At 33.9% G+C, this 27,994-nt stretch overlaps 2 protein-coding genes across 2 annotated transcripts; one reads left to right on the top strand and one right to left on the bottom strand.

The window, feature by feature from the left end:
- Window positions 1–140: 140 nt before the first annotated feature.
- scaf (inactive serine protease scarface) lies at window positions 141–18,636 on the top strand. Its single transcript, XM_018543021.1, has 11 exons — window positions 141–185; window positions 13,621–13,726; window positions 14,078–14,122; window positions 14,200–14,420; window positions 14,552–14,897; window positions 14,982–15,184; window positions 15,424–15,861; window positions 16,069–16,223; window positions 16,642–16,922; window positions 17,016–17,266; window positions 17,635–18,636. Exons 2-11 carry the CDS (start codon window positions 13,627–13,629, stop codon window positions 17,776–17,778), a joined length of 2,184 nt encoding a protein of 727 aa, XP_018398523.1. The 5' UTR covers window positions 141–185; window positions 13,621–13,626; the 3' UTR covers window positions 17,779–18,636.
- Window positions 18,637–18,993: 357 nt separating this feature from the next.
- On the bottom strand, window positions 18,994–25,175 carry LOC108776430 (UDP-glucuronosyltransferase 2B31). The gene is made up of 5 exons (XM_018543040.1): window positions 24,777–25,175; window positions 21,622–22,044; window positions 20,220–20,451; window positions 19,838–20,063; window positions 18,994–19,441 (listed from the first exon to the last, which is right to left on the bottom strand). Exons 1-5 carry the CDS (start codon window positions 25,173–25,175, stop codon window positions 19,159–19,161), a joined length of 1,563 nt encoding a protein of 520 aa, XP_018398542.1. The 3' UTR covers window positions 18,994–19,158.
- Window positions 25,176–27,994: the final 2,819 nt, after the last annotated feature.

Genomic DNA, 27,994 nt, shown 5'->3' with positions numbered 1-27,994 from the left:
GTGTTGACCGGCATAGGATATCGAAGGACAGCGGCGATCCGAACACCAAAATGGTAGGGGGGTACTGGCCAGATCCGGAGGATGGTATAAGAGAAGAAGGGATACGTAACCAGCGCCAGTTATATTGACTTTCTTTTAAGCGACACGCGCGTTACACACGTATATTTCGCGGGAGGATACATTAAGTAAGTACACGCACTCAATTTGTTTGTCAAGCATACGAGGGTATGCACGAGTAACTCACGCTTCGTCGCACTTATCGCGCCGCCTGTCCTGTATACGATCATCGTGAGGATACTTGAAGTATCCGAGTACCGAAACCCGTAAACGTTTTTCGGCAAGCTCGACACCGGATGCTGAGGACATCAAAAAAATACTTTCCTGGTACACCTGCGCGTCAACTGTTGCGTTTTAATTGTCCGCGAGTGAAGTATATTGTTCACAGCGAAGTTTGTCGAGATTGTACCGAACCGCGTTCCGGTACCTCTTTACTCAGACGGCATCAATTAAATCTATTACATCTATGTTAATTTTACATTCAATAATACAAATGTAATATAATATATAATATTGTTGAGTGTGAAATTATAACATAGATGTTATATTATTTTTAATTGGTATCAACTATAGGCGCTTGTTTAACCAGTTTGTAAAAATGCTTTTACTTTCATAAGGAATAATTGATATATAATAACAAAAAAAATAAGAAGAAGAATATTGATTCTCACTGCTATTAATGCAAGAGAATAGTCGCCCTGTTTGTTTGGGTGAAGTTTGCAATATCAAACCAAATTTACAATTTTTTGAATAACCGAAAGTAGTTCAATTAATTCCAAGTCAAGTCATCGTGTTAGTTTAGAACATGTCGCACGTGCGACAGAAATCTTTAATCTTTATATTATTTTGTTAAAATAATTAAATGTTAAAAGAGTAGAAAGATCGCGCTAAGTGCAATATACTGATTATAATGAATAATTGATAATGTTTGTATCACAAATTAGAGATCGACATTAGGATTGGAATTGAATTTAGCCAATCAAAGCAGAGTTCACTAAACTTGATATTAATTTTCTTTCTTCTGATTAGTTAAATTCAATCTCAATCATAGTATATCCAGTCCAATACGGATATAATTTAAGTTTGTTACGTACGTTTTGAAGGTAAAAAATAGAGTAAATCCGAGTTTCTTGAATTTCTGGTAATGCAAAATCATAATCGTTGGCGATGAAAAGTTATCCACTCGCCACAGATATCGGCCTGCTCCAAAATTAATGTCGGAATGTAGGACGTTAAAGATTTGACGTTAAGTATCCTCCGTTTCCTTTCTCCGGTCGATAACGCGACGTTTTCGAAAGACGGAAGACGAGAGTCCCTTTCGAGATAAATTACAATTAAATATGGCCCACATCGCCGGCGACTCTCCAATTAATCAATAATATTTTCTCGAATGCAACTTGCAATAACAGCGTACTTGGCAGCGAAGTAAAAAAAACGTACCCTGAGATTAATGCGTTTCATCAATAAAAATTAATGGCCGCCAAGAGGGAGCACGTATATAAGCGGTGTGCCTAAAAATACCCTAAGAAAATGAGTTCCACTTCTTCCGCGTGCATATAAAATAAAAAAAAAAAAAGTTAAGGGAGGCTTACGATTTCCTTTAGGCATTCTAAAATTTCGGTAGATTAGAAATGGACAATTTTACGATTCTCAAAGGATGCGCTTGAACTAACGGAAGGTTGTTTGATATATGGTGGCTAGTTGAAGACGATGCGGTAGGCAGGATTGAATGAACCATAAATAAATTTTCATATTTTTCAAATTGCGTCGTTATTTATTTACTGTTTATGACGGAGGGGATTATCTGCCTTTTGTCCATTTCTTTCGCAGCACGAATAATTTAACGTAGACGCAAAAATCGCGCGCCAGATTTATGGGAGAGAACGTAAAAAAAAGTTTCGAAACGAAACCCATGTCAAGGGTCTGCCCACCCTCTGCGCTTCCGTTTGTCAAAATTGTTTCAAGATATGCTAATTTTAAATGCTAATAAAAAAATCCGTAGACGAATATATTGTACCCGGAAAGGAGTTTTCTGAAGGACACAGTTTTTCTGAAGTATCTAAAAATTTTAGATACCGATCTGAAAATAATTTTGTTGGATCATTAAAATAATTGTGTATGACGCTCAAACTGATTGTTAGAATATCAAAATTTTTTACAACATGACTTATGATGCTTGAGACTTTTATAAAATTATCTTGATGATCCAAAATTATTTTTAGATCTGTATATGCGTCGGCAAAATCGCTCTTTCCAAGTAGAATTTTTTCATAATTTATGAATTTTGAGAAGAACGCAGTATGAATTAAATGAGACGAACGTGGGATAGCGACATATGGATCCATTTTTGGAGCCTTTAAATTCGCCCGAATTCCACAGACTTGAATTATTCGCGCAGATTTTTTTGTACTGTTCCATCATCTTCTCCGTAATTGATAAATTTTTTTTATTGCACATTCGTAGGTTGATTGTTCGGACACAAGTGGGATTAGGTAATCCCGCCGATGAGATCGATTCTGAAGTGTCTTCCTCAAGCGCGAATATGCATACGAATATACATCGCTTCGTCGACACAAGTAACGAAAAATCATTTCGATACATTTGAAATATTCATGAGGGTCATATACTTTGGAAAGCGGTATTTATCTCGTTCTACATACGCCCTCGAAGACTCGCCTTCTCTCCTCAAGAATTCGTAAAACTCGTGCATAATACTACTTTGTGGAGATTGACTAAAATATCGAGACAGATGTCATACATCTTTAGCCTCGAATTCGTTAAAGTTCATCGAGTTTGAGAAAAGGAGAAAAAAGTTGACTGAAATACACGACCATTTCTTGGGTCCTTCAGTCGTGTAAAAATAGAGCGGGTGGATGACATAAATGCAAACTAGATTTGGCAAGTTTTGAATAGAGTAGATTAAGATCGAGTTTAGATTGAAGACGATTTGCAAATCCGATTAAATTGACCACAATTCTTTCAATGCCGTATAATTTGGGACTTTCGCCAAGGAAGTTTCGGTTACCTCAAATTCCATAAGGAACACATGTCTTCGTGATGTAAAATCGTTTACTGAGTATCCTGTACAGATAAAAACGTGACGTTGCATCGTGACAGCTGTCGACTTTCGACCCGTTAAACAGTTACAATAATGATTCATGAATTACATCAGATCCCACGTGCCAAAATTTTACGTGATAAAAAAAGGATACTCCATGTAAAAATAACACCGATAATTTCTCGGATAACCTCATAATAAGATCATAAGGCGGCCTTGCGTAGGCAGTTAAGCTGCAGCGTGGAAGTAACCTTTGTAAAATTATGTGGCAATCGTAATTTGAACTTACTTTAAATGTACTGCGAGAGCGCGTCACGGTGGAATTACACGATTTAAAATCTTTTTGAAGTTATTTTTAGGTGAGCAGCTGCAAATAAAAAAGCTGCAAATAAAAATCTGCATTTCTTTGCCGAAAATTTTGTCACATTAATTCACAATTTTTATAGCATTGATCAGAAAATGACAACTCTCTGCGTTGTATCGCGCTTTATCACTGATTGTTTTCGTATTCAATTTTTATGCAAAAATGCACTGCTTTGCATATATTTATAATCTTCTGTATATGTATTGTAGCATATCTTGCATGAGCGTATTTTTATACCTTTTAAAAGATATTTTAGTTCTTCGAGTGCATCGTAAATACCGCCCAATTCAAAATTTTGAATGGGGAACGCAGTTTGTTAATTCAATTAAAAATAAAAAAGTGAAAATGGACCATGAATGCTACTAAATTACGCATACGAGGATAGATTCAAATAGATTAAAATTTCAATTCATTTTGATCCATTCTCGTTTACTAAGTATCTAATATTTATACACTATATTAAAACAAATAAATAACATAAAATAATGTAATTCAAGAAGGTATATAAATTGAATTACAATTGATATTATTTACCTGTTTTTTATTAGAAATTCGAATAATTTTATTTAGAATTACAATTAGTTTTTTGCATTATGAAAAAGTTGTAAAGATTCTTCTTTCATCACGTGGAATTTATAGCTGTTCGTATCAAGATCTAGAGTGTGTTATGAAAGTAAAGTTCCGAGTAGTGAAAAGATGTTCTAGCAGAAATTATTTAAAGGTTGACAATATTAATGAAATTCCCAAGATCATAAATTTAATAAATAAATAACTGACAACAGCAACAAATTGGGAATTGGCGCCGTAGATTATTTATACTATTTCGTGGATTGAATACTAATAATTTCAAAGTGACGCAATGTGTGGCGCGTATTTGATTGTAATTCCTTATAGATTCGTCCTCATTAATTCATCCGTCAAATGCATAACAGATATATGACGTGTCATAATCGATCGAGTTGGTTCATCCTTACATCGCTATTTCGGTGGGACGTTCTCTTTTAAAAAAATATTCAACCCGCGGCTTCTTCGACACCTTTCCGACGCTATATGATCGAAAATGCCGACGCGTAGGCGTCCCGTTATGGGAACGCGAAAAATAATGGGTTGTGTATTGTATCATATAATCTTATAAAACTTTTGCATTCTTCAGCATGAACGTGTCGCACAGTTACGATGCACGCTCTTCTTCCGCGTAAGGGGAAAGGGTTCGGTCGTTATTTCAGCATTTTGTAATTCAAAGAGGCGTTACCGGAAATCAGGCTGAAAAGGGGAATCGTCAAAAGTCGAGGCTAAGCCCTCGATGGGAGGACGTTTGGATGGACTCGACCTCGCCCGTCTCTCTTCACGAATTAATATCGTATGTTGTTGCTCGATGCCAGTGGCAACGTACGGTTTCTCAAGGCCGTAATTTCCCTCTCGAGGTGCTCTGAGGGTAATTAATCGTACATTATTTCTTGTGGGAAACCGACACGAAAACCAGCTGGGTACCCAAGCGGGCCCGTGCGCGATGCCCTCACGTTTCTATACGTTGCTTTCACCTTTTTGCACGAAATACGCAATTAGTTAGCTATTACCAGGCGCACCTGGCAATTAGTCAATTTCAAGGCGCCATTCTTACGTCAGCTACTACACGAACTCGTTTTTTTTTTTCACCTTCCGTCTGAAGAAGCATTTTTGTTAGTGTGATCAGTCATATCTGTTTGGATTCGAGACTCGATTTAATAGTCATTTTAATAGCTATATAAAGTATAATTAGTTTCTAGCTACTCTTTAATACATTTTTTATATATTTTATTTTGTTTCCGCTTTGAAAATATAGCCTCGCTTGCTCTTATCTTATCTGCCATTTAAATTATATCGTGTATATCCGGATTAATAAAATGATTCAATCAAAACAGAAGAGGTATCTTAGTAGTTTTGTCATGTATTACCCGGCAGAGATTTATTATTTTTATTACATTATAAACTAAATCTTATTAAACATCTAAAATTATTAAATTATACTTGTACATTTTAACATATATATACATGTATATGAATATAATTGGAATGAATATTTCGAGTCGGGAAAAACAATTCCGCGCGCGTTTTAATGAAATGTATATAAAATCACATTAAATTAACGAATTTAAGAGCCGCTTTGAAAATACTAATTTATACTTAATTATAGAGTTATTCTCACTTCGATCTTATTTCAAATTGTAATTGTTTAAATACATCTTTTTTTAAGAAGCTTTTTCCCAAATTTGTGTAGCAGTAGTAAGGAAGTACAATACGTTTTGACCGGTAGCGTTATTAATGAAATACTAAATACGCAGATCTCGCGCGTGCCAAGCAGCATCCGTGTGTCCAAAAGGGGTCAATGGCAACTTGATTCCGTTGGTAAACGTAATTACCGATTTCTCTTGCAAGACGAAAACATGTTGGTTATAATATTCGCGACATTTTTACGACCCACGGATCGCTCTGCTATACGAATCTACGCATCACCTTTGCCCGTTGCGTTGGTCCAACTCGCACGGGATGGCGCAATGCGCCTTGGAATTGTGAATAGAATCCATGTCACGGGGATAGGCAGAAGGTTAATGCGTGGAAATACGAGTTGTGGCGAAAACCGACAGAAATATTCATATTCAAATATTATCAATAGCGAGTCTAAGGCCCGATCAGTTACAGTTTCGAGTGATTGTGTCAGGACGAGAGGGAAAGACGATTGGAAATATATCGATTCTCTCCGCGCGCGCGTGAAAACATTCGTTCTGGAAAGACTCGGCGAGATAGAATAACTAAATCGATCTATTATCACGATCTAGAACAGGATCTTATTACATCATCGTTCTCCACGCGAGAAAACATTGGTCGCGTGAAAGTGTCGGGTAAAAATGAGACTGGCCAGTTTCTTTGGCATCGGTTTATTCTACTCACCAACACGCTTACGGTGCAAGAGCAGCGGTTCGATCATTTAAAATCGACACTTTTTACTTTTCTCTCTCGCTCAGTTAGTTAAAACAGATGTGACGCTAATTGTTCTCACTAAATGACGCACTCGTATGGCTGGTATACCCAACCATGTATTACAACAATCGATCAGAAGTTATAAACTCGCTCGCTCGCGGTTAAATATAATTATCGTAAGCATATAATTATCGGAACATCCTCGTGTTGTTACATCTGTCAATATCGAAACACGCAAGTGGAGAATTAAGCGATGAGGTATAAGGCTCTCTCTCTCGGGGTGTCTAAAAGACGCGCGAAAGCAACTCGACGTCGCGTCGCCGAAGAATCCGGACCTTTGAACTCTCCGGGCTTGTTTATGTAATCCTGGCAAGCCCCGGCGCCGAGACATCATCGGACAGTGTCACGGATGCGTTCGATATATTTCGTAAGTCCGATATATTCCCGGGGATCATGCCGATGCCACACGGAGATATAATTGAGCCGGACCCGGAGAGAGACGGATGCAGACATGCGGGGACGGACGGCCATCCTTGATTGCTTTCTCGTTTTACGTTTTGCGGGTGGATCGGGTCTGACGGGATTGGTCCGCCGTCGAATTGAGGAATGCAAATAACTGGCGAAAGTCAACTTAATTATGAGGTCGATCGGCTTTTATCGAGTGAAAAGCTAGAGGGGACCCGACGACGATTCGATTAAATCGCCCACCCTCGCGTCATTTTCTGAATTACACGTTGATCCTCTTTTTAAAGATAAATCGAGAACTTTATTTAGATCGAACCATAATTTACTGACGAAAATGTATCAATAAATTTATATATATATTGAAATATTTTTATCTCTCTTGGTGAGCCTTCAGTTATCGCACGCAGTCGTGGAATTATTTCGTAATATTTTTTTTATCGCACATCAGTTTTATATGAATAACATATCTATATGCGGACTTAAAATTAATGCGATTAAAATTAACTCGAAAATCATGTATAATTCTTCTTTTTATTCATCTTCTTGTAGGATTTTATAATTTTCGGCGGTGAATAATTCCATAGATATTAAGATCTCGATGTTGAAACACGGTTCTTACTTGGGCCCCTCCTCTCCCCTTCGACAGAAATGCCTGAGAGGAGAAGAATCTTTTATATGGTCGGCAACGCGCGGGAACAATATCTCGATCCTGATAATCGCCGACACGCAAGCAAAGACGAATTTCATAATTCACGCGTGGATGACATCAGAGAGACGCCTTATTATTTAGCGACCTTGCTCCTTTCCTGCGGACCCCGAAACAGCCGTGAGTCTCACACGCGCTCGTGTGCCGGCTGCCCGGCCGCGACAGGAACTTTCCCAAAAGTAAAATGCATACCGGGCGAGAGTAATAGGAGGTCAAATTCTCCGGCGTGAGAGGAGAACGTCCGAATTTCCGGGAAGTGACTGCCCGACTTTTAATTTCTCTCCCGCAGGTTCTGCGACGTCGCTTTTCGACATGTGAAGGGATCCTCTTGTCTCCACGTTCAATCTCATAGGGGGGGATTCGTAGATTTCGACGAGATATATTTAGTCGTTTAGTTAAACTAGAAATGTATTACGTATAATGAATAGATCAAATTTTTTAATCAAAATAAGAAGGATAGTTATGAAATTACAATTTTATACGGAAATATGATTAGAATAATGAATCTAACTAAAAAAGAATTGACTTGTGATGAATACGATCTATTAGAACCGAGTCAAACTTTCTTTCTTTGGAGTAAGAGTCAATGAGAAATAAGACTAAAATTGATTGTATATTTACCTCGATTTTTCTTACTAAAAAGTCTTGGTAAAAATGTCGATTTTATAACATCTTAAACAAGGAGAATTACGACGCAACGCGGTTGCTCGAATAAAAACATAAAGAACTGCATCGAGCATTTAGACGGTCTCACAAAAAAGGAAATGAAAAAATAAGAATATTTTATTTCTTTTATGTGCTTCGCGCGTTTCCAATCGCGCGTATCGTCTCATCTTAGCTGTCGTCGGATTTCATCTACAGGAGGCCGAGATCGAAGGATAAAGCCAATATCGAATTGTTATATATACATATCGTATTATCAGACAAGAGCGTTTTGGAAAGTTAGATCGATGAATGCCGCAGGATCATTTTTTTTATTTCTTTAATTTTTGCTTGCACAATCCGACCCAGAAACATCATACGTCCGCATAATACATTCCAAATTAAAGTACGTAATAAATGATCTAATATGTATATAGATGTGTGATACAATTTTCCTATTTATACGCAATAAAATTATATTACACATTCAAGAATGTTTTGGTACAACTAAAAGTATTAGTCAAACAATCAAAATAAGCTATAATCAGCCAAGGTTATTTAAACAATTTTGATGATGTTCTTGTAAATTCAGTCAGTAATTTTTAAAGGAATAAGTGGATCCAAAACTTTGAAATTTCTGTATTTTTGATATTATTTTTAGATGTGACACATACATTCTTAAATGTGTAAATACATTTTTATATGCTGTTATAGAATGATGTATTACTTTTTACATGGATATCTGATTGTAAATTATACCACACACACACACACACACATATATGAAGTCACTTATTCGTTAATACGTATTTTGATTGGCAGTATCCAGTATATCATAGACTAGTAATCGAACAGGAAAACCAAATGATTCTCACGACCGACTCTTTTTTCGGCGTAACGCCGATTCGAAATAGTCGCTCTGACGCAACAAAAAGCAATCTATAGCTTCATTAGATCTCCATTTATTAGTCGTTACGAGAAAAGGAGAAATGTCCCTTTATTTGAATTTGATTAATGAGGTGCTAGGCAGTCAAAATATCAGACGCATAACGCTGACATTTCACCCACTAGATTGAAAGGCTTGACAGAAACATCGTATTTTTGAAGTCACCTTCTCGTCGAGAGGGCTTCTACCTGACGATACTTGAATAACGACGTCAAATGAATGCAAATTTGTGAGGATACTTTAAAAAATTCTTGATTCATTTGCCTATGAATATAAATATAAATTTAGAAAAAAAATATATAAATGACGTTGTAAAAACAGAAAGAATTTAAAGAATGTTTAAAACTCGTTTAGATTTTGACGTTTTAACTATTGGACATTAAATGCACCAACACGCACAACAATCGGGAAATCTTGTTAACATACTATAAATTGAAAATTAAGACTATAAAATTGTGTAATTAAAAACCGGAAAGAACCTTTACAGAGTAATTCTGTTGACTTAAAGTAAATTCATTCTTTTTTATCACCCATTTTATTACCCATAATTATTTGAATATATGTGCTTTTTATTACCTGGATAATCTACTCTTTTACTGAAAGAATGCCGCGAGTGCTCGCAAGAAAATACATCTCGATAACCGAATCAATATCCGACTGTTAATTACGATGGCCGTATTAATTATGTATATCGAGATATCGGGTATCGGTGAAAGTACTCATTGATTGACAAATCGAAAGTAAGTTTCTACGTGGCAGTTATTCGGTCGGCGATTGGTGTTATTAATGACGACGTGAATATTTAAGTATTTACGCTGTATGCATATTACACCCACATTACAAAAACGTTCGATGAAATGCGTCAAAATCAACGGATTATTTATGCGCTTTCGTGTCGCAACAGAAAGAGGGAGAGAGGAAAAGAGAGTGAGAAAGAGAAAAAAGGGTAAAGGGAAGGAGATGACAAAAAAAGAAAAGAATTTTCAAACAGTTTCTGTGGTAAACGAAGGGATATATGTATATGTACGTATAAGAGAGTTCGTTTGTACCCGGATCTCTTAATTTCAATTCGACTCCATACTTCGAGTCATTAGGACGGTCCCCGGATTATGCGCGAAATTCGACAAGTCTGATTTGTGCGATACTCGGGTAATCTGCGTAATTCAATGAAAGAGAAAGTAGTAGCACTAATGTATACGTGAAAGTACGCGGCCGGGGATATACATTTGCAAAGGAATATTTGACGATCGGAATCCCAGCCCGGCGGTGTCCAGCAGTTGTCCACCAGTGGCGCTTATCATGGAAATCGAACGCATCGTGAATTTTCGGCGTTTCGGCTATACCTCGCGTATACTTTCTCCCGGTCGGAACATGGCGCCGTTAATCCTTCGCGATCGGTGTTATTATTTTTATCGCCGCCTTAACAACCGGAAAGCAGTACCTTAGGCTCGAAAGTTGAAAGCAAAGATTCCGGTTGCGAGACGTCGCGAAAGCCGGGAAGAAAAAATTACACACAGACCTCCGGATCAATCAATTTTTGTCAATAGCAGAAAATGTATATATACAAAAACATAAATAGTAAAATCTATATACTTATATAAACTATACATAAGTCATTATTATTCATTTAATTTCTTGATTTATATCTAGCAATATATTTTTCTCTATTCCACGTTGGTCATGTATAAGTAATACTACAGTTTATTCTATAATATGGGAGTTGAAAAACTTATTTGTCTAGAAAGTGAAAAGAAGTAGAAAGCGATTTAAACATTTTTTAAATTAATTACTGATATCGGCCAAAGGAATTTGATTTCACCCAAATGATTCTCCCTAAATTCCATTTCTTACAAAAAAATATTTTTATATACGACTATAACTGTAGAAGTCGTCTCGAAAAAAAAGCATACACGAAGAGTCATCATATAAACTTATAACACATTTGATGAGCATGTCGTAATGAATTTTTTACGGTAATTGTTAGGCGCGAACAGCGTGTAATTTGCGCGAGTCACTCACGCGAACCGTTCACGCACTGAATTGCAAAGCAAATCTTTAGATCATCGGAAACCTACGAGGCTGGGGGAAATCCATAATGAGTTCATCGCGTCGTCTCTCTCGTCGGTTCTGAATTCCATGGTGACTTTTTTTTACGATGAGATTCACGCGAAAATGACTCATAAAATTTGATAGCTCAAGATAGATGTTCGCGCGTAATCCGGTAACACATAGATGCAAATTAATCAACCTTTGTCGACATCGCTGCGAATATTTTACGTATGACTCATTAATGAAAATAATATTATCTTCCACGATTGAAACATTAGGTTCAATCACAAATTTAATTTTTTTCCAATCCTAGAAAAAATTAAGATTGGAACGTAAATTTAATGTATTGTGCCTCTTCTACAATAGAATTGTAAGCAGTAAGGAATTGGCCAATTATCATTGAAATAATGAGAAAAATAATCGACTACTACAGACTTAAAAAGGAGAGTGGCAGAAATATAAAGAAAACTTGTAGAAGACGAATATTAAAGCAACGAATCGTAAAAGAGGAGTGGGATCTCTTTTATACTTAGTTGTATCAATTTCATTTCTTAAATTTGACTAAATTAATTTAGTTTGTCTTTATTTCTTTTTTTTTTTATAAAAAATATATATATTTTAAGTCAAACATATTTGGCTTAAATATATACGTATGCACATTCCCCAACGAAAGAGAAAAAAGACAAACTAAATTAATTTAGTCAAATGAACCATTTTTTTTTAATTAGACAGAATTAATGAAGGAAATTTAACAATTAGTTTGAATCGAACAGAAATTTGATTGTTATATTGTCAATGAAAGGTATTTCGTTTGTCGGCTTTGTGACCCTGACCTGACCTAATCCAGCGGGATGACGTCATTGATAGGAGGATGTGTTAGCATGGCACCTACACTCGGCGGGCATGTAAATAAGGATCGATACTACGTACTCGGTTCGGACATATCGCATAATTTTCATATAAATAAGCAAACAGCAAAAAGAGCGCTTGGAGATCCTTGAACGCGATTATTTCATCGTTAGAAAATACCAGACGATATACGAATACGAAAGTGTTCCTATTTATACGCCTCGTCATTGATATCTATCCGTCCCACGTGCTTACGCAATATTAGAAAATAACATACAAGGTGTATCAAAAATTGTTGCTTGCCACTCATTGTCAGTCGCGAACTTTGTGGACTAAATGTCACTCGAGAATAATCATCTCGAGATGTTCGCATATATGATCATACGATATTTCATTCGTGGCAGTTTGTACGTATTGCGAAATTCTGAGATAATATCAGAAAATATTTATAGATTATATTAGAATTATGTAGAATATGTAGATTATAGACTCATACGCCACAAAACGTAAATCTTTTGCGATTCGGTCATTAACTTCCTCTTGGACAGACAGAGTTCTCATTAAAAACTTGAAATACTAAGCGGATAGGAAACCGTGACATTTAAATGACTTAAATTATTTTTTGCTCAGGCCCGAGATCTTCTTTTGCTGATCTCGATCATTGAAGGTGCGTAAAAAGAAGAAAAAAAAAGAAAAAATATGCTCACTTGGAGCAGTACTAGGATTTACGGCTGGTAATAGTAATCGATTTTTACATTTGGGACCGTCTTAAGTACAGTCTTAAGATGTCATGAACCGATCAAAAAGATATATTAACATGTAAAGCATTACTTATGATGGGCTTAAAATAAAAACGACCGATTATGAATACCGGCTTATATCTCACTCCACACCTCACGGCGTTTTCTCGCGCATAAATTTATATCTCGCCGTTGTCGCCGAAGATCGCGGATGCACCATGAATGAATTACTCCTACGTGAAGCCTTGTTCCCACGTTGTCTGCAGAAGCATGCAACTTTTGCAGCAGCCACAATCCTCCGCCACGATCTCCCGCTAGAAGCTCGGAGCATCCTGGTGCCATTCTAGAACGTTTCGTTCCCTGCAATCGGGTCAGTGGTTGCTAAAACGGGCTCTAAAGTGTAATAAAATTATAATATAATACCTTCGCCCGACGATCATTCTTCTCGGTCTTAAAATAATTTACCGCGCCGCCTGCACGTCGGTGAAAGAAAAAAAAAGCGTCGTTGCAAAAGTTTGCACACTTTTACATCTCGTTTATATGTGATACGGGATATTCGAGAAGAACCAGTCACGACCGCCACTACGAGAGGCAGGCAAAAGTCCTTTCCTTTCTTTCTCTTTTCTTCTGTTTTTTTCTTTTTCGTAAACGTCATGCGAGACATGGAATTGACGTTAATGAAATTTTTGTTTATTTATTTATTTTGTTTATTTATTCACCATGTGATGGAATTATATAAAGTTCGGGATAATTATTTAAGTTTGCTTTTTTTTTTTATTTTTTTAGATCTCCATGATGATACCACTGCTAGAAATGCTACTAGTTGTAGTAGCGTTAGCTACGCACGCACGTGGACTCCCCTATAGAGAATTGCCACCTCAATTACAGACACGTGAGTATACAGGGAATTCAGCGAGTGTTTCATTTTTCCGTTCTATATTGCAAGCTTAACAATTTTATGTTGTTTCATAATTTTTTAGTATAAATTTTTGACGAAACATGAAGTCTGCAGAAAAACGTGACATTTCTATTAAAATTTTTGTCCCATAATTTAAATAAATTCAAATTGTTTTGTATATTTAAAAAAAATTATGAATTAGTATCTTAAAAAAAGTCAGCTACGCAATTATCCTCAATGAAGTTGCATTGTAGAAGACAAGCACGTTTCGTAGGGCGATGCTCATATTTCCCAAACTCAAAACAACGTTTACCCAACTTACAAAGATGATCAATATTGTTTCAGAACAAATTAATCAAGCGCAATTTAACTGGGATCAATCGCAGCAAAGTAAGATTCCATCACGTTACTTCGCTTATTTAATAAAGTATAGTTTCTATTGCATCGTTATAACGTGATAGTTGCAGATACGTTCGAAGGATACCAAACTCATGCTCCGTCGGAATCACAGAAGCAACTTAATCTTGATTATGCATATCAACCTGATCAAACGTTGCAGTCCTATCCTAGCGCCGTAGATGGCTTCACCATCAGTTGCAACGGTAAAAATAAAATCTGCGTGGCCAAAAGTCTGTGCATCAACGGGTATGTGCAACCCTTGAAGCAAGGCTTTATTCATCCAGGACAGGTGAGATAATCTCTTTTCGTTATTCCTTGTCGCTATTAGTAATTTTTTTCCGCGTTCGCACATTTTAATATTGGTCGAGCTCAACAGCTCGCACAATTCAGACTTAATAATCTTGTAATATTTGCGAGTAGGTACAGGAATGCAAGCTCAGCCATGAAGCATGTTGTACCGTGCAATACAATGTGCATAATCCGTACGATAATGATCCATTTAATACGGTGAAGGACAATCAGTACCCGGAACCTACTCTGGAAAATGATGAGAAATATGTTCCGTACGGAGATAATAATCAGGCAGATGTAACCGAATTGAAGCCTCCATTAGAAAATAATATCATATTGCAATCCCCGTCAAACAACGGATACAATATCGAGTCTGCTAATCAGCCTCATATCAGTATAAGACCAGTCAACGAAATACCAATTGATTACAATCACATACCTTCCGATACGAATCAACGAGAGCAGTATCAAACAGGTATGCAACAATTAATACGTCGATATCTTTTTCAATAATTTTTTCTTATTTCTTGGTAATCATATGGATTGGTGATGATTGTAGGTGATAGTAGTGCTAGCGAAGTTTTCCCATTAAAATCAGCCCCTACAAACTCGAATCCCGCGGTCTTCCAATTCTCGGTTCACATGGGATGTGCAGCCGCCCTGCTCTGCGTAGAAGAACAGTACTGTACGTTAGAAGGAACGATTAGTCCGCAACCAGTTAGGCTTACCAGCAACGAACTTATACGACGTGTTCCGTTAAGTGTAAGCAGTATAATAGAGTCAGTCAAAAGAGATTTAGTCAGAAGATGTTTTATATAAAGTTTACCAGTTTTTCACATACTATAAAGATTTGATCAAATATTGAAAAGTTTGCATTAATAATTTGTATTAATATTTGTCAATGATAAAAATATTCTAAATAATCAAATAAAGATAAAATGCGATGATTAAGAAAATAGAATTGGATTGCATGACTATACGCAAGTTGTTCGTTTTCGCAGAGCTGCAGAATTTCGGAGACCGGGGCAATCGGTAAATGTTGTCGCGATCCGAATTATGTGGATCCGTGGCCGACGGGCAATCTGCCGGCCAACTACACCGGTGGCTTCGACGAGCAGGGCTTCCCGACGTTCTTGAACATCGCAAAGGTACAACCGCCGAAGAAACCGATCACGCAGCCACCCATCAAGACGATTCCCAGACCGCCGATCAATCCACCCGTCGCGCCGCCACAGATTCACGAAGAGTTTCAACCCTCGAACGTTGTACCTCTGGTGCCGGACGATTCCGACGTGATTCCGCAACGGGTATTACCAATCTCGACTCCGATTCCAATAATACCTCCGATCAGCACCCCCGCACCGTTCAACACTCCAAGTGACCCTCCCATCGTGCCGGAATTGCAATTGCCCAACAATCTATGTGGAGTGAGAAATTACGTAAGTATCTCGATAGAATTACTCCTGTGAGAATGATTTTGCTTAGAGGCATTTATAAATCATGTTTTATAAGTACTTTTAGTATTTAATGTAGTAATAAAAGAATACGCAACTCTCGAGAATTTTAACATTAACAAAAGTGCTTGAAGAAGATCCTATTTATAACATGAGACTGGATATTTTATTTGTATCTCTGTACGATAAAAGGGACAACGCCCGATCGGCTTCCGAGAGACTGATGCAGCATTCGGAGAGATTCCGTGGCAAGCGATGATTCTGTGGTCGGAGGAACGTAAGATTTTGTGTTCTGGTGCCTTGATATCACCAGATATCGTTCTGACAGCTGCCAGTTGCGTAAATAGGTAATTTTCATTCTATAGGTGAAAATAGATAATTTTCACGCTAGGTGAATTGCAATAACACTAAGAGTGTTATTGCAATGTTAAAATTTTATTGAAAATATTTTTATCTTTTTACAACGGGTGCCGATTTTTATATATGAGCGCATTTAAATTCTTCAAAATGTTTTTGGCGAATTTATATACTCTCTAAAACTTTTGGAGTTCCAAATAATTTAGAGAGTAAATTACATATAAAATTATAAATGGAATTTTTTACCACAAAATATAAATCGTGTGTAGCAAACTTAAAAAAATAAAATTGAATTATACGATATCCTTCAAGAAAATCTCGTTTTCTTATTTGACTGCTGACGCGTTTATCTTTAGATCCAATTTTCTTGTTGATTAAGCAACTAAAGCATTTTTTAAATTCTTTCAGATTCCCTGCGAGTGAACTGTCCGTGAAACTCGGAGAATGGAAATTGGGATACGAACTTGAACAAGAGGAGCCGCTGCCATTCCAAATTATCAATGTACGAACGATCAAATATCATCCTGGATACGTGGAGGGATTGTCTAGCAACGATACTGCTATGCTCCTTTTGGAACATCCCGCGACATTTAATTTGCATGTCAACACGCTATGTCTTCCCGACAACTATCAAGTGCAAGAAAGCTCGCAATGCATCGTGACGGGTTGGGGCAAGTCGATATTACAAGGTACTGATGTGTCTACTGCTTTAAAAAAATGTTACGCTTGAAAATAGAAAATAAAATAAATATATATATATATAAATGCAAATATTATTTCAGCTCATTACGCGGGCGCTATCATGCACATGGTCGATGTGGATCTTCTGACGCGCGACGTCTGTCAAAATCGCGTCTCGGATGCAGAGTCCCATATCAACGTTGCACATAATATAATCTGTGGTAAAGCGCACGCAGAAAATAATATGTGCCAAGCTGATATCGGTGCTCCATTGGCTTGTTACGACGGCAACGGAGCCTACCATATCGCCGGAATTTACAGTCAAGACACTGGATGTTTGCCCACCAATCAGGTAAAACTAATTTTATAGCCATATAATTTTTGGCAACATATTTTGTATTAAAATTATATTTTAATTTTTACAATTATATTCAATATTTTGCCTCATTTCTATTTCCAAGAACTATGTTAAATTATAATTTTATTACAACAGAGGAAGTAAAAATTATTTTCTCTCAAACGACGTTAATTTAGCGTATGCTTTATCTAATAGACTTTATTTAATCCTTAACTGCTCCATTTTTTATTTATATTTCCGTGTACCGAAATACATTTATCAATCTTAGGGGTCTATTTGGTAACTTTTACTCTAGCGTTACAGTTATTAAGAGAAGTACAGAATGGTCCTCTTACATGATATTTCACGGATGCTTGTTTTAGGTGGCGATGTTCACACCCATTGACATCACCTGGCTAAAACAAACAATGTATGCACCCGAGCCTAAGATAGACGCTAGTGATGACGGCTACGATTATCGAAAGAGTAATTTACCAGCAGGTAACGAATATTTGCCACCAGTGTAAAGACAAACGGTATTCATACTGTTGTATAGCGTATTTCTTTTTTAATACTCACGAATGGTAGGACGAGGAAGCGCGCGACAGACGCAATCGTATAATACTCGATTATTAGCGTAATGCTGCAGAAAATAATTGGTGGCGTTTAATCGATTTTATGCTAAGTCGCGAGAAAGAGCCGGAAAGCAATTGTCGGGAGACTATTGCGCATTACAGATAATTGTTGCCAATACTAAATATAGACTAAAGTACTTTACGCTCATCCGCTTTCAAATGTCGTTATTCGGAATTTTTATAACATAGGAAAATGCAATACAACAATAGACATTTATTAGAGTGTAAATAGAGCTCGGGATCAATTCCATGGCGTAAAAAGACCAGGTATAACGCGTGTAATAAACAATTAAACATAATTTAGAGCAAATTTCTCTAACAACGGCTTTATATTGACTTACAAAATTTAAGGTCAATTTTTAATTGATCACAAATGTCATTACTTGGAACAGTGACACGTCCTTGAAATTAGTTGACCTGGTTTTTTTACATCATGATTAATTCAGCTCTGAAACAAGAGAACTCCGAGCAATTGTATGACAATAAAAAGAATACATGAACTCTTAGATTTTATAGGTGCAAATATATTTATTTGCCTGGTGTAATACAAAAATAATATAAATGTGTCTGTACATAACGGGAAACGTTGTATAAACGTGCTTCTGCGAGTAAGATTAAGCTATCGGGGAAGAACTATATCTATAAGAATTATATTATGTTTAATAAATATTTGTTAGAGAATATCAAAGAGATTTATACATAAAAATGCAACCTCCTTTATATACTTCTCCTTAATACCTTTATTAAGGAATCCGTAATACCTTTTAATTAAGAAAGACAATTATAGGTGTTTTCCGTCATTGAAAAGCAACGGAACACAATTATACATTGTGTGACATATTAATACACAGTGTTGACTTATATCTGAAACATTGGTTAGCTTTTTTATTTCATTAGAGTGAAATAAAAAAAGATTATACACCGAATATGTCCGAAATTTGAAACTTCTTATCAGAATATTACTTCTAGAAAAATAAGTGATAATAAAATATTAAAATTTGATATTCGTTTTAGATATACAATGTATATTGGTAAACAATACATTGATATACATATAATGACGACATAGTCAAATACAGCATTTTAGCTGTGTATGATTGTGTCGACTTGTGTCATAATCGGAAAGCACGAAATCGTACACAATGTGTTACACAATATTGCCTGTATACGCGTTGCTTAAGAAAATATTTCTTATATGCCTCTTTCAATAAATATCGTCGAAAATAAATACAACTAACATAAACACTATATTTATCTCTAATTAATATATAATCAGTTTATCTTTTTTGAATACGACAAACTTTTATGATTTTCGTTTAACATTTCCTTCACGAAACGCACAGTGAATACTACTATGGCGACAACGATTGCTGTACAAAACAAAAGAAATCCGATAACATCGATAAGGGATATTTGCCACCAAGTTAAATCCATCGCAGGCGATCGCAGAGAATCCTCGCCGTATCTAATGATGTATTCAATCCAATAATTAGCAGTGTCTATAGCGTTTAATGGCCGATCGAGGAATCGTTGGGATAATTTCCGCGCAGTTTCTCTGAAATAAATAAGTTACAAAAATACATTAAGCTATCATTAAAAATAACAAAACATAAATGCATATAAATTCAAGAAAACGATTAAATACAAATATATTCTAGAAATATAATAAGAAGATATAAAATGACAAGTGAGACTAAATAATTCACAATTTACAATTTCATTATCTCCCTGAACACTCTTCTAATAAAATTGTAAATATATTTTTTATATATTTTATAATTAGATATATATAATACTAATTACCGCACAATTGTATTTATTCTCACTCGATCTTATGAGTTTATCGTTTAAATTTTAACAGTCCATTGCATTAATAGATCTTATCAATGCATAAATATCATACGTTCTTGTCTAATAATAATATGCAAAAAAAAGATACAAGTCTGCATACCTATATAGAGGATCCCGTAAGATCGCGTTTAAAGCTGCGTCAAAGCTCTCTTCGGTAATCGTATCGATGTCCAGTCGCAGGGCAATGTTTCTAGCGACATACCTATCGATGTTTGTAAACTGATCGGCGAAAAGTGGTATACCGATCATGGGGACACCGCATGCTATCGATTCCTGGGTGCCCATGAGTCCGCCGTGAGTAATAAAGGCTTTTATGTTAGGATGTTCTACGACATATTAGACAGTTTTATAATTTCCTTAATTCAGAAAAAACAACTGGCAATTAGGAATTTATAAATATACTCGCAATATTTAAATTTTATATAAAAATAAAGTATCAAAAGAAACGTAAAACTTATATTCGCATATTTTTTTATACTCACTCAATACTTTAATTTGTGGCATCCAAGGAGAAATGTAAATGTTTTCGGGCAAAGCGGCTGGCAGTTTTTCCGGCTTTGGTATTTTCATTATAACCCGCACGGGTGCTATTTTGCCTAAGGAGGCGTAAAGCACTGTTAGAAATTTGCGTGGAAACGTTTCAATCATCATCATCGAACCAAAAGTGAAATAGATGAAACCATCTTTACTATCGTTCATCCATTTCTCTAATTCCTGCAGCAAAGATGGTGCTTTTAGCATGAATAAAACAATTTATGTAAATTTGATAATAGTAAATAAATGTACGAAAAATATTAATAGATAAAATCATATATTAATGCTATATATATATATATATATACACACAAAAGATAGCGTAAATTGAATAACGATTGACGCATTTTGTTTGATAACACACGTCGCGTTAATTATAACTCTTTATATATATATATATATATATGACGTGTGTTATCATATAAAATGCGTCAATCGTTATTTAATTGTTCCAATATAAGGAACTGAGAAAAGAACATTTATCGATTAATACTCGATAATGTACATTGATTAATGAATTTACATATACACATTCATATGTTACGCGGTTACGTGGCTAGTTTTATATTTTTATTTCATGTGTTTATGTTTGCTACCGCATGATTAAGCGTTTATTAGAATTAATTTTAGACAAGAAGATACGTCTTGCCAATAGGTTAACAGCATCCACAAGGTCGTGTTATTATGAACGAGCTGTATAATAAACTTTCTGCTCTCAAACTATTATGTATATTTCATATTTCTGCCATTAAGATTGTGATCAAAACGTCGCTACAAATGCTTTAAAATGTTTGATGGACCAATCAAAAGAAAGACAATTTTAGAGACATTTTTACAAATTGACCAATTAAAAAAATGGTTTAAAGCGTTTGTAGCACGGCGTTAATCGTACTCGAAGAAAGACGTTATCATAATATTGTATTGCGAAATATTTCACGATATTGCAAAACGATAAAAATTTTTGATATCTAATACAGCTATCATATCATGACCAGTCGATGACCCAAACATAAGCGAATAATTTATTATTATCAGAAAATTGTCAATAAAGTATTTTACGCTGTGAAATCTTAATGTTATAGATTTTTAAGAGAGAGAGAGAGAGTTTTCTTATTTAGTTATTTCTACATGTGAAACTCCGATAAACATTAAAAAAAAATCTTTAAAAAATGTTTTGCTTACTACTCACTCACGTATCAAATGATTTATCATTTTTTACACAGAAGTATTTATTTGCGTTACTTTATACATTACTGAGAGTATCATGCGCGCGAGCTTGTGATTCGTTGGCATGCGCTACATCGAAAAAGTGAAAACGGCCACGAAAACGGGTCATAAAAGCCGACTTACAGGCTGCAATGTTTCGTCCTCGTCCTGGACGTGGATTCCCCCCACGTCCACCGCAGCAGCTGTCTTCGGCTGTATCCCATTTAGCGTGATGTGAGAGTTGATGAGGACCAGCGACACCTTCTTTTCCAATTCCCGTACGCTCGGCATGTCCGGTCCGAAGTGTTCCCTTATCATTCTGTCCTGCTCCCGTGTCGTAAGATAGTTGAAATACCATTTGTCGTAGGTTGTAAATACGATGTTTTGCAGACGTTGCCAGAAATTCATGGATTCGGTCAAACTTAAAAGGTTGCTTGGCGTGATGGCCAGGCTCTCAGGTTGAGCGATCATATCAAATAGCCACGGATACAATGCCGTAGTGCTGATCCCAATCAAAGGAACTTTTAACATGTGAGCAATCACACCGAAACATTGCGCACCAAAAACCTAGAAAGACATATGAATATCTAAATAAATGATCATTAAACAATTTTACTAATTTGAAATATTAGTAGGTTAAAGCTTTTCCATTTATCAAATGAAATAAGAAAATAATAATTATACATAATATTGCATCACGTGTACAACAGCCATGTAATTTTGATGTGATAATGACACTAGTTAACAAAAAAGTTGTCTTAAATTATATGAACAAGACAAAATGTTTGTTATAGACTTTTGAATACTAAAGAATTTTTTCTTGAAAATGTTTTTTTCGAGATGTTTGAGATGAACAATTAAAACGAAATACTTTATACATATGTATATACAACGTTAATTTTTTTAATAATAATTTTCAAATATAAAAATTCAATTTTCATTAATGTCCAACTTCTTTACCTCTAAATAACTTTTATCCAGAAAATATCTCCTAAATAAGAAATATCTCCTGAACAATTTGTCTAAAAGTAAAGAAATTGGACATTAGTCATAATTATTTAGAAAACCTAACGTGCTGATGGAATTTGGCTTACGAAATATAGTATATCACCAAAGATAAATATAATATTGATCTCAGCAAGTGTAAAGCCTAATCGAGTCTTGAAAGCAAGGTGTTAATGTTTATTATATTATGTGAATTTATATACTGCGTATATAGGCTCGAACAACATTACCTTACTGATGAGTCCAGTAGATGGAAGCCGGGACGAAACGCCAACTTGTGATATTCTTCGCAATCTTATTTTCACAAATTTTAAATTATTACTTTAATATTAAATTTTAATATATGTCTTTCAACATATTATTAAGATCTAATAAGATGCTGTAGGCATCAAAAATTGGTTAGATTGATTCTCAATTTAACTAAGTGATATTACTGCGGTAGTGAATATGTATGCGTCAATGCTGAAAATCTATCAACATCGCGGGGTGGACTACATACGCAATATATAAATTCACATAATATAATAAACATTAACATCTTGCTTTCAAGACTCGATTAGGCTTTATACTTGCTGAAATTTTTAAATCATACGAGTCGATTATTATTATCTTTCATTATATATAATATTGATACAAATTCGAAGAGTTATATGTGATATTTTTATAGTTATTTAATTTTCAAATATCACGTATAATTTCGAAAAAGTTTGTGATAATTATGTTTATCTTTGGTGATATACTATATTTCTTTAGAATAACTATTTACACTTCTTTTTTAAGAATTCTCTCTTTCTAAATTTCATTTCATTCATTTAACAGAATTTGAAAATTTTAACATAGAAAATCGATAAGGTTTTTATATCAAACTTATATATTAAATTTATTTATCTAATTTGTTTACTTTGATTTTTAACTAAAAAGATTACATTTGAATCTTGAAAGATTATAAGTTGAATCTTAAAAATTTGCTGATAAATGAGATAAAATACGTAAAAGAGATACATACGTTAATTCAGCAAAGTCACGATCATCATTTTGATTCGTGATCATTTAAAACAATTTAAAGTGATTTATACATGTCATGGTCGTGATAATATGAATGATTATTGTATCAGTTTCGTGTTGTTGGAACATAGCAGGAAGAATTAAAAGTTCATCTCTTACGTCAGAAGCAACTGTATACTGCTTATTGACCTTCTGTTTACGTAAGATTAAAAAATTAATGTTGTGACAGAAAATTAATAAAAATGATAAAAATTTGTAACGTTTAAATCAGACAAAATTACATTCTATATATTATTAATAGAGATATTGACAATAAATATTGTAAATTATGCTTATTGCTGTACATGTATGCTCCTTTTATAAAAATGAGTCCTACAGACAATGGTAGGCAAAATTTAATTTATTTATAGATTAATAATTACGACAAAAAATTAAATTCTTGATTACAGTAAACAATTAAATGCTTTGAAATAAATCTTAAATGTTAATCAATTACATTTTTAATTAGTAGCTTTGATTGATTAAAGTAAATCATTACGTGTAATTATGATTAATTCAATTGATTGATTGAAAATCATTGTCTGCTGTTAATTAAAAAAAATCGTATTAATTAAAAAATTTTGTTAATTATTAATTTTTAATTAAGTACAGATTAAACCTATAATTAATATCTTTCGCTATAATTGACTAAATTAATCATAATTATACTAAATAGTAAACATATATCATTTTAATCGATTAATTTAGTTAAGCTCGAACTTAATTGATTAATCATAAAAGATTTCTTGACAATTAATTTTATTAATTGATCACATTAATTATGATTTTACGTACAATTTTAAATTTTTAGTCGATTATTTTAGTTAATTATTAAATTAATCGATTATCAAAATTACCTACATAGCATATTTTTCTAAAAACATTAAAAGTCTATTCAATTTAGATTCAACGTTTCAGGATACATATGTCGATTATATATTTTAATTATTAGATACTTTTGCTTTATTGATATAAAAATTAAAAAAATAGACTTCAGTAAATACCTTTACTTTTTAATCATTTAAGAGATATAATTTTTTTATTAATTTTACCTTCAGTTTTGTTACAATCATTCTTATAAAAATATTCTGTCTTAAAATGTAATTTTTATCAAAATTTCTATCTCAAAAAATGTTCTATCTCGAAAATGAATTTAAAAATTAATTATTAAAAAAAACCTTCTTGAAAATTTAACTACATGTATGTATAAAACATAATTTTTTAACAATTAGATTTTTATAAATTTATACCTCGATCAACACAGCATCATAAGGTGGATTCTTTGGTTTCGCTAGCTCTTTAATTTCTGGATTTCCTAAGAATTCGCAAAGTTCGTTTCCTCCCACTGTCGCAACAGCGTATGTTGGATTTGAACTAAGCAGTTGTTGCATTAGTTCAAACGACATATTGTTTACCAAACGCAAAGTTGTTGGCAGTGTCACAATATCGGTGTAATTCGGATATGGTTTCTTCAGAGGAAATTTGCTGACTACGTCGATTTGATGACCTTTCTTGGCCAGACCCTTCATCAGGTGCTCGAACATGACAAAATGACTCTTGCCTTGAAAAGGAAATAATCCAAGTATACGATATCCATGGCAAGTCGACAGGTAAATCAATAAAGGAAAAATCACTAGTAGCACTCTCATTTTTTATTCGTATTGTTGTATGAATTTCAGTCCAATCACCTAAGCAAAACAAATAAACTGAGTTAAAAGATTAATTTAAAGTTATTAACACTTCATAAATTTTGTACTTTAATTTTTTTACCCTTTTTAAATATTATATTTTAGATTAATATAAATAAAATTTAATTTTTTTATTTGTTAATATTTAAATCTTAGATTAAATTTTATCAATAAATTATTAAATCAAAGCATTTGTAAATTCAATAAATCAAAAATTTCCGGTATTATATCATATTGCCGGCTGCACGTTGTTGCACACTATAATGAACTGGCATTTGTAGATTCGTATTATCGTTTAAGTTACATATATAACAAACAGTGGGGATAGGAAACCATTGCGTGTATTTAAAAACACATACCACACAATACTTGAATATTTGAATTGATACAAAATTTGTACATGTGTCGTATCATAAAATATATCATTCTGGAATCAGTCTACCATGGTCTTAGGTAATCTGTCAGAAAGATAACATTTAATTGTCATTTGCAGTTGTCGTTTGTCATCAAGCAAGAGACAAACAAAAATACTGATGATATAATGTTTCCTTTGTTGCTTTCCTTTTCATAACGTTAGCTTTAGTTTAAGGATGAAGTCATCTGTGATGTTGATAAAATTAAGAACTTGCAACTAAATGAATGATTATAAACATGCTAATAAATGACAGTTCAAATAATGAGTAATTCAACTTATCTATGGGAAGAACTGAGAATGAGCAAATCCTCTTTTCTTACTTAATTACCAATAGTTTTTATGTTATCTAATCTCGTGATAATTGCGGAGAAAAAGGAGAAATTGTGATTTCTACTACGTTCTTTGAGAGAATAGGAGAGCAACAATATTTACATGATTTATAGGTATGTGTTATAAAAATGAAAAATAAATAATTTTCAAATGTAAACGCGGAATCACCCATTGAAGACAATGAACGATAACGAACGATTGAATTATACGACTTTCAATAGCTTTGATTACTTTTTGATTATTTATATAAATAATAAACTTATATAATATAAGAAACAAGAAAATGTACGTTTTTCTCATTTTTCTCTCTAGAAAGTTAAAAATGTATGCGCATATGAAATATAAGCGCAATTTTATTTTTAACTAATCACCTTATATTTTTGTTATCATATTGTATATATTAACATGTTTATTTTGTTTATTAACAATAATTTAGCATAATTACATAATTATAGTATATCAACAGTTAATAGTCTGTATAGCAAGAAGGTATATAAAGTATGAGAAAGAGAGAGAGAGAGAGAGAGAGAGAGAGAGAGAGAGAGAGAGAGAGAGAGAGAGAGAGAGAAAGATGTTAATTATATCATTGTATCAGTACCGTTACGTAAGATAATGAATTGATAGAACAACACCAAAAGATCTATAACACGCAAAATATTACTTAATGTTGGAGTCATCTGTAGCTTCGTGACGATCTGAAAAGATTAGGTAAAAAACCAGACCTGGATAAAAAACCAGATATTTTCCTTTCTTTTAAATTTTGATCAGCAACGTTTGTAACATTCCTGCCAGGCTAGAGATTAAAATCGAGATTGGGGATTAGAATTGGATTAATTAGAAAAAAGTAAATCAATATCAAAGGCTCTAGCAGGTTAAGAAGGGGTCAATCGGCCCCCAAACGGATTATGACCAGTATGTCACCAAAAAGTTCGTTGACCCGAAAAAAAAATTTGGAGAAATTTTTAATTCCGTACACCACCCCTTTTCGGAGATATTGCCTTATGAAGTATTTTCATATTTTATTTTTGTCACGAGACCTATCAGATACAATTTTATTAAAAAAATTTGGGCATACAAAACGTATCAAAAGGTATTTGAAAATATTTTTTGCGAGATGTTCCAACCTAACCATAATTTTTAAAAAATTCTTGAAAACTTATAAGTGACCCCCTTTTGTTAGTTTATGATTGGCAACCTCGCAAAAATTTAAAAACATGTATTTTTAAACTTATTTTCACCCTGAATTTTTTCAGAATTTTTTGAACCCGGCATCATGTCTAAAAAAATTAAAACTCGCCTAAAATTTGATTGTATATATGTAAACGATAAAATATTTTATATATGTACATATATACATATATAAATAATCAAATTACAATTCTGTTTGTGTGTGTGTGTGTGTGTGTGTGTGTGTGTGTGTGTGTGTGTGTGTGTGTGTGTGTGTACACATTAATTGTAATTTGATTAGAAAAATATCAAATAGAGAATTGGCGAGGTTGAATGCAAAAATATCTTAATAGATAAGATACAGAATAAGCAATGTATATTTCAATATTAATGCTATTGCAAACATATATTATGTAATAATAGAATGAAATATAATGTTGATTCATCATCAGCGGTGTACTTTAGACAATTAAATTAATACTACGATCTTTAATTACATATTTATATTAATTATATTTACCTTTTCTGGACAAAAAAGCACACAAATGTTACTGTTGACGCAGTGCTAAGTACTGTTTTTTTACGTAAGAAATTTTCACTGTTTAACAAAACATTTGAATAACTTCGTCCTAGTTGTTAAGTCAGTTAGTAAACAAATTCTAACAGTTTAAAATAATTTATAATTCGTTTAAATATGTTAATATATACAACACGATAACATAAAAAGTGGACTAGCGTTTCAAAGAAAATCGCATGTACACATACACATTAACTTGCAAATTTTTAACATACAAATAAACAGTATATACTTTTCATTACTTTTTTGTTCTGTTGTAAGTTATTATTGAAATTATGACGGTGCAATTAT

Source organism: Cyphomyrmex costatus, unplaced genomic scaffold, assembly GCF_001594065.2.
Source record: "Cyphomyrmex costatus isolate MS0001 unplaced genomic scaffold, Ccosl1.0 scaffold36, whole genome shotgun sequence".
Classification (NCBI taxonomy): domain Eukaryota; kingdom Metazoa; phylum Arthropoda; class Insecta; order Hymenoptera; family Formicidae; genus Cyphomyrmex; species Cyphomyrmex costatus.
Note: the sequence above shows the minus strand (reverse complement) of the source record. Positions and strands in the feature narration are given on the sequence as shown.